This window comes from Euleptes europaea, chromosome 10, assembly GCF_029931775.1.
Source record: "Euleptes europaea isolate rEulEur1 chromosome 10, rEulEur1.hap1, whole genome shotgun sequence".
Taxonomy (NCBI): Eukaryota; Metazoa; Chordata; class Lepidosauria; order Squamata; family Sphaerodactylidae; genus Euleptes; species Euleptes europaea.
The window spans coordinates 64,856,212-64,869,340 of NC_079321.1; the positions used below are offsets into that span (position 1 = coordinate 64,856,212).

At 45.0% G+C, this 13,129-nt stretch overlaps 1 protein-coding gene across 1 annotated transcript in view; it reads left to right on the forward strand.

The window, feature by feature from the left end:
- The window catches only part of ARMC2 (armadillo repeat containing 2), a 67,181-nt gene that overhangs the window by 49,484 nt on the left and 4,568 nt on the right, over positions 1–13,129 (forward strand). The window contains exons 14-16 of the mRNA XM_056856201.1: positions 3,386–3,485; positions 7,469–7,781; positions 9,138–9,260. Of these exons, the coding sequence (XP_056712179.1) occupies positions 3,386–3,485; positions 7,469–7,781; positions 9,138–9,260 (536 nt within the window). The remainder of the gene's footprint in view (positions 1–3,385; positions 3,486–7,468; positions 7,782–9,137; positions 9,261–13,129) is intronic.

Sequence of the window (13,129 nt, forward strand, 5' to 3'; positions counted from 1 at the left end):
GCTCTTGATGGCCGAGGGACCGTTGGGAACTGTGTAGTATGCAATGCAGTCGGCTGCAGTGGGAAGGTGGACTTTTGTGCAAGCATATGTGGGGAAGTGATTTCCACCAGCTCTCCCTCCTACTGGAGACCCTTGCACTGCATCCTGTGCTGTCCCTAAGGGCCCCTCAGGAAACTTTGCTCCACTGACGCTACTTTGAATCCAAGCCATTCTGTGTTGCAGTTCAAACTCCACATGCCGATTCACATGACACGATAAATCAAAATCCTAGCCACGCTCTCTAGTCAATAAGAGTGGAAGGTACAACCAGCCTTTCTCATTGTCAATGATAAAACTGTATGTCTTTCGGAGCCTTTATAATAGGATTTGGCTGCACATGCACTGTGGGTGCATCCTGGTAGGGGCAAGACAATGCACCCAAGCTGCTGGTGCTGCAAGCAGTGCAGGAACAGCGCCCAGACACCCCTGTTCCTGCAGCACCTGCTGCCGCTGCCACTACAGCCTAGCTCCTTGCTCCTCCCCCCTTTTCTGGTAATACCAGAACCCCCATGGCCCAGAAGCACCCTTTCCCCTACCAAACTGTGTTCTCTGCTATTTTGAAAACAGAACTTAGCTCTGCACCTCCTCCCAGTAGTGGTGATGGAGGGAAGTGTCCACGCGGACACTTCCATGAGCTAGAGAAAAACTGGCTATTCCCCCCACCCATTAAGGTGGAATGCCATGTTTGGAATGAACACAATGTCGTGTTGATGGTCCCCTTGAATGTTGGGTTTCCTGCTTTCCATATGGGTGAAAATCCCCATGTGGAAATAGCCTAAATGCACAATGATGACACCTCCTTCTTTGGTCCTTCATAATTGTTAGCCAAATCACTGATGAGTTTATCCCCATGTGCAGAGGTGAACAATATTACCAAGTCTGAAAGCCATGTACAAAAATCTTCTGAAGGTCTCTACAGGAGGGCATTGATAAAACATTTGCATTGTACTTATAAGGCACCCTGGCATCATCAGTTTAGAAAAAATTTAAACTAAAATAAACAGGGAGAGACCTCTGAACAGTGAGCTTAGGCTGGGCACAGTTTGAGATCCTTGTAACGATCAGCTAAAAAACTTATTGTTATTGTTTCTTCTCCTTTTGTCTTTCCTTTAAAAGCCGTTGTAGTTTTACTGTCCAGCAGCCACTTCCTAATCTCCTTCTGCTTCTCCCTTCTACAGTCCCTTCTCACAATCCCACCTGTGAATGTTTCAGGTGGGTGGCTGTGACAGACTGCAGTATTAGAACAAAGCTGAGGTGGTCCAGTACCACCTTAAAGACCAATAAAAGTATTCAGGGTATAATGTGCTCAACTAACCTGTAGGGTCCCAACACAGTTACTTGGTGAGTTTCCCTTTCTGATCTTAAATATAACAGAACATTTAGAAAGATAATTTTGATCCCACTTCCAAACTGTTTCTTTGCCCTGTAATGAACCCTAGATTGCTCTGTAATGAACCCTCATATCAGAATTCTGTCTGTGCTTCAAGGATGCGTGGCTTCCTTGTTACCTTCCAGTAATTTTGAGATAACTCAGATTCAGGTTTCTATTGTCATTATCCCCTGAAATAGTATTTATTCATCATAGATCACTATTGTTCTTCCGGGAGGGGGAGTGCCATCAAGTCACAATTGACTTATGGTGACTGTTACAGTAGGAAGGGGGAATGGTGTATTTCCTTGCTGGGAAACTCACTTAGACAAAGGCTTCCCTGGAAAACACTCTAACCAGCTACCGCCACTCAAGACCTCCTGAGAATGACCAGCTGAGAAGGTACCCTTGTAGCACAGTACTAGTGCAATAACCAAGTGACAGAGTAGAAATCTTAAAATATTATATAGTAAGATAGTATCCTAACAGACATCAAGATAAAACATAATAATTTGGCACCCAGCAACCTACATCCCAGACTGGTGTCAAACACAGGTGGCACTGCTAATAGGGTAGAAAACTGGCCTCAGCCATCCTCAATGGAATGCCTGGTGGAACAACTATGTCTTACAGGCCCTATGGAATCTAGAAACATCCCACAGTGAGTTCCACCAGGCAAAGGCTGCTAACAAAAAAGCTCTTGCCCTCGTTGAGGACAGTCAAGCCCCCTGTGGGCTGGGCACCACCAGTAGACCATGTAAAGAAGAATGAAACCTTCTTTGGGGGACATATAGGAAGAGGCAGTCCCGTAGGTATGAAGGCCCATTTAGGGCTTTCAAGGTAAGAACCAGCACCTTGAACTTGACTTGGAACCCAATAGGCAGCCAGTGCAGCTGCTTGAGCACAGGCTGAATATGGGATGACGATGATGTATTGATCAGCAGCCTAGTAGCCATTATATAACCTGAAGTTTCCAAAGAAGCCTCAAGTGTAGCCCTTTGTAGAGCGAGTTGCAATAGTCCAGCCTGGAGGCTACTGGTACGTGTATCACTAGGTCCAAGTTTGAGTGAGGCATAAATGGGGACAGCTGACAAGCACGGCAGAGATAGAATTGCCAGCCTCGCCACTAAAGACACCTGTTTCTCCAGAGCGAGAGAGGCATCCAGCCAAACCCCCAGGCTCTTCATGGAATCCACCGACAATAGCTGAACCCTGTCAAGAGCCAAAAGCCATAGTCCCGCTAACGACCCAGCCCTCCCCAGCCACATGACTTCTGTTTTCACTGGATTTAACTTCAGCCAGCTCAGCCATCCAACCACAGCATCCAGGCACTGACATAGGGTTGAGAGATCTGCCTCAGGCTGTTCATCCAGCAGCAGGAAGAGCTGGGTGTCGCCAGCATCTTAGTGGCACCCAGCTCCAAACCTCCTGACGAGCTCCCCAAGAGGGTGTATGTAGGTATTAAGCTAATCTAGTGAATGGTACACAGAGCCCCATCTCTGATGTCTGACGCTACTGTTGCAATCAGAGACGTAGGTGGGACTATACTTGATACAGCAAGCATCTGGTAATGGCTTTGAATTTCTGTGGCAAATAGGTGGTCTGGTTCAAACTGGATTGTCCTTTGTTCGAAAGTGACCCCATCATGGGCTTGAAAAGGCAAGAAAGGCGCAGAGGTGGTTTAACGTTGCTTTCCTCTGCATAGCAACCCTAGACTTCCTTGGTGGTCTCCCATCCAAGTACTAACCACAGCTGACTCTGATTAGCTTCCAAACTCTAATAAGACTGGGCTGGCCTGTTCTAAGGTTACTATCATTCTTTTTCATACTTATCTATACTGAATTACACTAGAAGAGAAAATATTAGCATTTAAATATGTGTATTTAAAAATCGGGAGGGGAAATATTTAGCTTAGGTAGAGGGAACCTGGAGAAGAAAAGTTCTTCTACTCATGTGTATTTCTTTTTTAATATGTAGCAAACTTTCTTCCTTCAATGATTGCTGCTCAGCTTTGGCAGATTGCTCCAGATGTTACGTCTTATTTTTAGCCCTGCTAAACAAACACCCAGAGAAGCAGGTCAGTTTTTTCCCCTATCTCTGTTTTATATTTTAATCCTCTGATGTGTCTATGGTGTTTTATGTGTGCATATCCATTTTCGTTGACCTACTTTCATATACATTTATAAGATAAAAATTTTAAATGGTTGACTGGATTTCTAAGTAGTAAATTATTGAAATGGACTCAACTTAGATTAACAGTTCAGGAAAACATAAAGGACAGAAAGTTGATTAACTTATTATTTGCACAGAGTTGTTGTTTGGAATATTATTTGCTTTTCAAAGACTGACTTATGTGTGTATGTCAGAATCAGGAGTGGGCAATATAAGGGCTGGGCGCTGTTTCTGGCCAGAGTAGATTTTTTTCATTAAGAAAACCTGTTTTCCCCAAGGCTACAGGTAAGCTGCCATGCAGTAGCAGCGTAGGGCTGGCAAAGGTGCACAGAGCAAAACCTTGGTGCCCAGGAGTCATTCGCAGGCACCCAATATAACTGAAGCTAAGAAGATATGAGTCTGGTCAGGGCCTGGATAGAAAGATCACCTGAGAACGGGCTTAGCCTTTCCAAGGAGAACCAGTGGACAGGGAGGAAAGACCCAGGAACAGCACAACCCCCAGCATGGGCATGTGGCCGGAGCACCCCCTCAGCCCATGAGGGAAGGGCACCCATTCAGTGTACAGGAAGCCTGCTCTGCCCCTAGCAAGGGTCTGACTGACAGCAGAAGTGCTGCCCACACACTTCCACCCCTCCTCAAAGCCACAGACACTCTTCTCCAGAAAAAGTAAATCAGAAAGGGGGGGGGAGGTAGAGACATGAGGCCAGGCTCGAACACATAACCCTAAACACCAAAGCGTCACATCCTAACCACTGGGCCGAGAAGGCAGATTGAAAAGGGAGGCGTGCCATCAGGCAGTAGGCACTCCACTGCAGCCTTGATGCCACACCCAGCCACATGGGGCCAGGCGGAGAACATTGCAAAGGCAGGCATGGCTCGGTGGGAAGGTCCCAGGGCACGGCGGCCAGGGCTCCTGGTTTGATCCCCCCACAATGGCAGGCAGAAGTCTCAGAGCTGAAGCTTTCCCTCTGCCAACAGCAAAGGGGGGGACAGGATGGTCCAGCTGATGGGCTGCCCTGGGGATCCATCATTTTGGCAGGGATGCCCATTCACAGCTCTCCATGCTGCACCCACGGCAGCAGCTCCCTTGCACCCCGTCTCCCTTTTATGTGTCTGTAGCCCCAGTCTGCACGGTTTATCAGATGCCAGCAGTGCTGTGGGGGGAGTGTTGGACTCAGAGACCCCGCCCCCTATGCAACACATACACGCCCTTGGACCACCCACCAGCCCATTGTTCTTTTATACAGCTGAACAAAACAGAAGTCTGGTGGCACCATGAACACATGAACCTGCCTTATCCCGAATCAGACCCTTGGTCCATCAGGATCAGTATTGTCTTATCAGACTGGCAGTGGCTCTCCAGGGTCTTAGGCACAGAAGGGTCTTTCACATCACCTACTGCCAAATTCTTGAAACTGGTGGAGCTCTCTGATAGTATGCCCCATCACATGACATAGGACATATTGCTGGGTGGACTTGGCTTAGGCTGCCCCTGTACACACCCACTGCCAGACTCAGGTGGGGGAACCAGCACTGTTGATGCGGCATTCATGCTGGAGGGAAGGGGTGTAGACTTTCAGGCCGGGACAACTGGATTCCAACCCCTACTCACTTGTCAGTGCATGTTTGCCCCTTCAGGATGAGTCTCTGGAGACAAGAGTACCTGCTGGTGTTCTGAAATGAGTCTTGTTAGCCACACAGCACTAAATACTCCTTCAGGGGCGCTGTGCGCTCTTTCTGAGCCTCTCCCACCACCAAAGTGCAATGCTGTGCGCTGTAAGTGTGCACATTAGAGGTCTCTGAGACAGAGTCCTGTGCCACACACCCTACCCTCTGAACGATGGGGTGTCCTGGCTGGGGTTTATGTAGTGCGGGGAGGCTTTGATTGGATGCGGGGGCATCCTCTTCTCCACTGGGGTTTGTGGGTGGTACCATGCCTGTGGCAGGGTGCTTGGTGTCTTTTGTTGTATGGGTGCCTATGGGCTATGCTGTGATTTGTTTTGGCATAATTTTCCATTAGTTTCTGCCCCAACATGGATAATGAGACCGATGTAAGGTCTTACGTTATGCTCTGAATTGATTCCAGCAGCACCTTAGAGACCAGCAAGATTTTCAGGGTATAAGCTTTTGAGAGTCAAAACTCCCCTCGCCAGATACTTCGACTGTTTTAATTTTGATTCTCAAAAGCTTATACCCTGTGGTGCTGCCAGCAACTTAGTGTGAGATGTTGATGTGGTTGAGCCAACTGGCAATAGTGACCACAGTGGCATCAAATGTAATTTATATGTATGTGGGAAAGTGCCTGGGAAATCTCAAACAATTACCTTTGACTTTAAAAGAGGTAACCTCTCTAAAATGAGAAACCTGGTAAAAAGAAAGTTGAAAAGAATAGTTAGGGTTAAATCTCTGGAAAAGGCTTGGGGGTTACTCAAATCCACAATACTAGAGGTTCAGCTAGATTGTATATCGCAGTTCAGGAAAGGTGTTATTAAGTCCAAGAGGTCACCACCATGGCTAACAGGTAAGGTGAAGGAAGCTATTGGAGAGAAACAAGGCTTCCTTCAAAAACTGGAAGGCTTGCACAAACGAGGCAAACAAAAGCAATCACAAACTTGCATAAAGGAAATGCTAGCAAACAAATAGAGATGCAAAAAAAGATTTTGAGGGACATATTGCTAAACACATCAAGACCAACAATAAGAAATTCTTTAAGTACATTAGAAGCAGGAAACCAGCTAGGGAAGCAGATGTATCATTGGATGATAATGGGAGTAAAGGAACACTAAGGGAGGCGATTGTTGAGAAACTAAATGAATTCTTCTCATCTGTCTTCACTGTTGAAGATACAGGGCAGATACCTTCTCCTGAACAGATGTTTAGGGGAGGGGAGAATGAGGAACTGGGGCAAATATTGGTAACAAGGCAGGAAGTCCTAGACCGTCGAGACAATCTGCAAACTAACAAGTCACAGAGACCAGATGGTATTCATCCTAAAGTTCTTCAAGAACTCAAATGGGAAATTGCTGAAAATCTAAAAGTGAAATGTAACATGTCCCTTAGATCTGCCTCTGTACCAGAGGACTGGAGAATGGCCAGTGTAACACCCATTTATAACAAAAAGGTTCCGGGGGGATCCAGAGAATTACAGGACAGCTAGCTTAACGTCTGTTCCAGGTAAATTGATGGAAAGCATTATTAAAGATAGACTTGTCAAGCATATAGAAGGGCAAGTCCTGCTGATAAAAAGCCAACATGGCTTCTGTAAAGGTATGTCCTGTCTCACTAACCTTTTAGAGTTTTTTGAAGGTGTCAGTAAGCACATGGGCAGGAATGAGCCTGTGGACATTAAGAATTTGGATTTCCGAAAGGCTTTTGACTAAGTCCTCCACCAAAGACTGCTAAACAAGCTTCATAGTCATGGGATAAGAGGGCAAGTCCTCTTATGGATTGAGAGTTGGCTGAAAAATAGGAAGCAGATATCACCTGTCTAGCTGGAAGGGTGTGTGTGTGACTTGAACATCACATTGTGTCTGCCATGCCTACCACTGGCATATCCAAAGGCTTGGTGGGTGAAGCTGCTGAACAATTGACTCCCCCCCACACACAATCACACTTGTCCTCTGACCAAGAGAGAGAAAACTTTTAAAAACTCAAGGTGAAGGTTTTGCTCAGTTCAAACCTCTGAAGAAAAATCCATTTCTCCACTGTACTACTGGACTCGAGTCTAGCTCTTCGACTACAGACCAATACGGCTACCCTCTGAAACGATGTTGTGCTCTGTTGTTCCTTTCACTTAAAAACGAAGGTTTCAACTGAAATAAACAAGGTATATTTTTTACAAATTATTATCTACTGTAACTTGCAGCAAGGTTTTTTCTTTAATTACAGGATTTGGTGGTTCGTGTCATTTTCATTCTTGGCAACCTAACAGCAAGGAACAGTCAGGCTCGGGAGCAATTTTTTGAGGTTGAAGGAAGCATTAATACCCTGACAACCCTATTCCAAACTCATTGTGACATTGATGCTAATAGTGAACTGTGCAAAGATGATGGTGAATTAAGAAAACTTGGGCATCCTTCTGAAGCAGAAGATGTCCTCATCAAACTTGTAAGAGTGATTGCCAATTTGTCCATTCATCCTAGTGTTGGTGCAAGTCTAGCAACTAACCATCAGATTGTGGCATTACTTATTAAAGTACTAGGTAAGAACTGATATTTTTGTTTCTCAATAATGGAGAAAGTACTATAGGCTCCCTGGAGTGGTATAATATCAAATCTTCCTAAGAGTGAGCGCTGAAATCTACGTTGGTGCATTGGATACCATAGGACTGTCCACCCCAGTCTATCTGTGCACCAGGAAGTGGAATCTCCAGGATTCTCCAGGATTCTCTTTAGTCTCAGAATTGTCACTTACTCCCAGGCAATCTTTTCTCCCGTGCCCTTCTTTAATTTCTTATCAGGGAATAATACTGAAATGAGTTGGGAGAAGATGAAGCTTCCAGCAGTAGGATTACAAAAGAGGACGTTTCTGTCACATTGTTCCTCCACACATTTTTCTAGCCTGTTTCTAGTCCTATTGATTTAAATGAAACTTACTCATAGAGTTGCGGCATGTTTATCACCAGCACAATGGAAGAAGTATCAATCAAGAAATTGTGAAATGCGATTGTTGGGTCTCGCAGAAACTTTTAATTCAATTGTGTGTTCTACTATTCTCAATTTTAATCTATGTAATTTAAGTGCATTTTACACCAAGAGGCCTCATCAGGTTGATAGTTGCTGTGACATGTTTGAAAGCCCCCCCTCCCCCAATCTCACAATGCCCTGCCATCCATACACAATGGCTGTGTGAAGGACTTCCTTATTTACTTCATTTATACCCCACTTGCCTCCCCAGAGGCAAACCCAAAATGGCTTACAACATTCTCCCCGTCTCCATTTTATCTTCACAGCAACCCTGTGAGGTAGGTTAGGCTGAGAGTGTGTGACTGGCCCAAGGTCATCTGGCAAGTTTCTGTGGCAAAGTGGGAATTTGAACCCGGGTTTCTCAGATCACACACCATGCTGGCTTCATTCATTTTGGCAGGATTTACTGGCTACTCTCTTCTAGGTGAAAAACAGACAATATCATGTTGGTGTTTGAGAGGGGCCATGGCTCTGTGGTAGAGCATCTGCTTGGCATGCAGAAGGTCCCAGGTTCAATCCCCAGCATCTCCAGTTAAAGGAACAAGGGAAGTAGGTGATGTGAAAGACCTCTGCCTGAGACCCTGGAGAGTCGCTGCCGGTCTGAGTAGTAGACAATACTGACTTTGATGGACCGAGGGTCTGATTCAGTATAAGGCAGTGTTATGTCATGTGAGTTTTAGAGTGGCCTGAAGAGCTGACTTTGAATTCAGGAACATAATTCTGCAGAGAGTGTGTTCACACTTGCATAGTGATTTGGGTGGCCGTCCTTTTTGTAGTCTTTGGAATATTCTGTGCAATATATTAACTGTAATTGTGTCTAATTGTTAATGTTCTGACAAAAGACTGATATGTCATCTTTTTGAAATTATCAGAATACAAATCAGTTGACAAATGTGAGGAGCTGGTTATTAACACTACAGCAACAATCAACAATTTGTCCTACTATCCAGTGAAGAATTCTGTAATCCTAGAGAAGAAATTATACATTGCAGAGTGTAAGGATTATTTAAAATCAGTTCTTCCTAATATATAATGTGTAACAGAAGGACTTGTATGGACTCATGGGGGTAAACCTCTCTTCTTGTTCTGGCAGTGCATTCATTTCCACCCTCCATTGTGGCTCTGTCTCTCCCACACACACACACATACACATCTTGCTCAGTCACCCACCCCATCTGCCTGTCCAGCCTTTTCTCCCTCTTGCTGCTTACCCACTCATCTAGTCTTCCCTCCTGTGTCATTGTCTGCTTGCTGGCTTGACAAAGAGTGTAGAGAAGCAGATATGCAATGGAAGCAAGCCGGATCTTGTGGTAGCTTCCCCATCGCACCTGCCCCTGGGGACTCTTGCCACCATGTTTTCAAGCAACATATTGGGTTACTACAGCTACTCAGTATGTTGCCAAAACTGATTTTAGCTTTACCATTTGGAGTTTTTTTTTAAACTTCACCCAATTATTTTTGTAAACACTTCCTATTTTTCTGAAAACCTTGGTTTTCTCCCAGCTTTGCAGAAACCTCTGCCCTAATCATGGGTGGCCTCATTGAGCTGCATTGGGGATGGGGGCACACATATAGATAGCAGCTGGCATTTGCTGTGAACATTGAACAAGCCAGTGAAAAATAAAACTGATTTTAACAAAAGAGAACTACCTTCTCTGTGGTAGCTACTGCATTGGCATATACTTTGCAATGGCTTCTGTATTTCTTACTTAAAATGGGGAGAATAAACAATGCAAAGTCTGTAGAGGTGGACACTGTAAGTCTTACTGTGGGCGTTGAAGGCACTGCCCTCCGCTCATTCAGAATGCTCAGGAAACTAATGAAAACTCTGATTTGTCATTACTTACGCTTGCTAATACTATAGCATTGGAACAAGATACACAGGTTTTATTTCGGCACTGTGAGCAGGTGTGGCCAATCACAAATATTTCAGCATTTTGTAGTTACAGATTGGTGGTCTCATATCTACTGACAAGAATGTCTTGTGTGAGAGAATGAATAATTCATAGTCAAGATGCAAACATTGGGCTGAATATAATTGCCAGGCAAACTTATGTTGCTTGACTCCCTTGGTATACAGGTAAGGTGAGCTCCTAATCATGCCACAGTGACACTGAGTCTAGACTGCTGTAATGCACTGTACATTGGTCTCCCCTCAAAATCAATTCATAAACTCCAGTTGGTGAGAATGCCTCAGCTTGGCTATTGTTGGGAGCTAGATGGAGCAGGCATATCACTCCCATTCTGCAGTCACTCCACTGGCTGCCCATCAGTTACCGGGCTCAATTTAAGGTATTGGCCTTGGATCCTCTTATCTGCAAGACCGCCTCTCCCCCTATGCTCCACCACGGCAGCTTTCCTCAACTGCAAATGGGCAACCTGCATTTGCCAACCTGCAAATGGGCAAAGTCAACAACTGCCTGTACATGTGCTTTCTCCACTGTGGCCCCCACCTTGTGGAACAGCCAGCCTGAGGAGAACAGGAAGGTTCTCACTCGCCTGGCTTTCCGCCAACTATGCAAAACTGAATTACTCAAGAAGTCTTTTCTATGAAAGCAATAGGGTAGTACTGTTACAAAAGGCTTCACAACGTTACTTGGATAAATTACTGTGGACTCTGGTCTGTGCTACTCTGTATGGTTTGCTATGAGTTGGTTCCCACTCTGTAATTTTGCATCATATAATGTGTCAAGTTAACACTTGTGCTATTCCTCAGTTCTGGTTTTTAGATTTCTGGTTGCTTCTACAACCCAAATCCTATTTCATTGTTTATTGAATTTCCTATCCTGTCGATTACATTGACTCACTCTGTGTAATCCACCTTGAATCCCAGTGAGAAAGGCGGACTATAAATAACATAATTTAAAAAAAAATGCCTCAGTGGTTGTAGTTGAAGTTTGTCTTGAGCAGCTTTGCACCCATACAGTTCCCAGGGCTACGGGGCTAAGTCACTGTAGCTTGTGCCTTCATTTGTCCAGCATAGGAACTAAATTTTCTCAATGGCTGTGGCCTACTTGTATTGTAAAGCAGGGAATTGTTTTGCACCTGCACATTCAGATGCATCCTTTAAGTGACCAGTAGACTGCATTGCCTGCTTCTGAAGCCTGTGTAGTCAGCGCCATCTGTTAAGAACTGAACACCAGATTAGCTGGGTTCATGGGCAGACATGGAAGGCACACCAAGACACTAGTAGCAAGTCTTAATTTAAATTCCCGCACTGATTTTTCCCCCCTTTCATCCATGCGCCTTTTAAAATTGGAGATGGTGGCAGAAAATGGAGGGGCAACGGCTGTGAAGAATTGCTGTAATTGTGCAAGAAGGCAGAGTAATCTTGCAACCAAGGCACATCTGAACAGCTCAATGAATGACTAGCTCCCTGTTCATGACTCTTGAGAAATGTGTGAGCCAAATTGGCAAATTCTCAAGCATGCCTGCCGTTCAGTATTGAATCAAAAACATTATTTTTTTAATGGTAGTGGATTTGTTTTTTAGTTATGGGAATCATATTTAGATTGAGAACTAGCCACAGTAGTGTGGTTTGAATTGATATTTTCCGCTGAGCAATCTGCTTTGGGCAGCGTTATGGAAAAAGCCTAGGTTTCTCAGAACACCTTTAAAAACCACTGACAAGGTATTTCCTACACCTGACTGACCGGGAGACTCAAAGAGAGGCCTCTAGGCCAGGCCCATTCCGAAACAGGTTTGTTGTAATTAGTTTGGCTTTGCATCCAGATCTTTTCAACTGAACTGAAACAGGTGTGGGAAAGTGTGATGTCTGATCAAAAGAGCTCGTTTCAGTGGGCTTCCTCTAAGGGCTGCTATTGGCACTTGAGCTTGCCAAAGACTACACCACAGGGTTGGTATGGTTTTTGGGCTCCAGATTTCTTAGCAAGTCAGAGAAGCCAAGATACCCTCCTTTCCCAGATACACAGCCAACAGTTTGTTTTAAGGCACATGCAGATGGCGGCTTCCCACATTCTCAGAATAGCGCTAGTGAGGTTAAACTTAAGTTTGGGAAGGAGGTCCTTGAAAACTCTGGATTTTTTAAGATGTTCCCAACATGCCTTCTGTGGAGCAGACTATCCACTCCCAGAGCCCATCCTTCAATTGCTGATGCTGGCATACCAGGCTAGGCATTGGTATCGTCCCATGATTCCTCCACCCCCCCCACCCCCCGTGGTATCTTTCTCGATTCCATAAGGCCTGTAAGACCGCGTTGTCCCACCAGGCATTGAGGATGGTCAAGGCCAGTTTTCTATTAGCAGTGCCACCTGTTTTTGATATCAGTTTGGGATGCATACCTATTCTCTCCAGGATCAGAGGAGCATGCCTATTATCTTGGGTGCTGTGGAACACAGGCAGGATGGTGCTGCTGCAGTCGTCTTGTTTGTGGGCTTCCTAGAGGCACCTGGTTGGCCACTGTGTGAGCAGACTGCTGGACTTGATGGACCTTGGTCTGATCCAGCAGGGCTTTTCTTATGTTCTTATGATGTTGGTTGTCTGATGCTTGTGCTAGGATTGTACCTTATGGATTGTAATTTAATGTTTTCTAAGTATGTTTTATCTCTATAGATTGCTCTGTTGAATGTTGTGAGCCGCCTTGAGCCCTATGACACAGGGGAGGGGTATAAGTCTAAAAATAAAATAAAATAAATGATTAAGGGCCATCAGCCCCTAAGTGCTTGTTTCCAGTAGTCCCTCCAAGCATTGCTTTCCCCCTGTCTTCTCTCCTCTGTAGCTAGTTTGTGTTGGTTCTTCTGTTCCTCCAGCCTCATCTATGAGCTACAGAATGTCCTACCTTTCAGTTGGATCCTCTTTTCTGCCAGCACAAGAGGGAGAGTAGTCCCATTTTGACTCCTGAAAA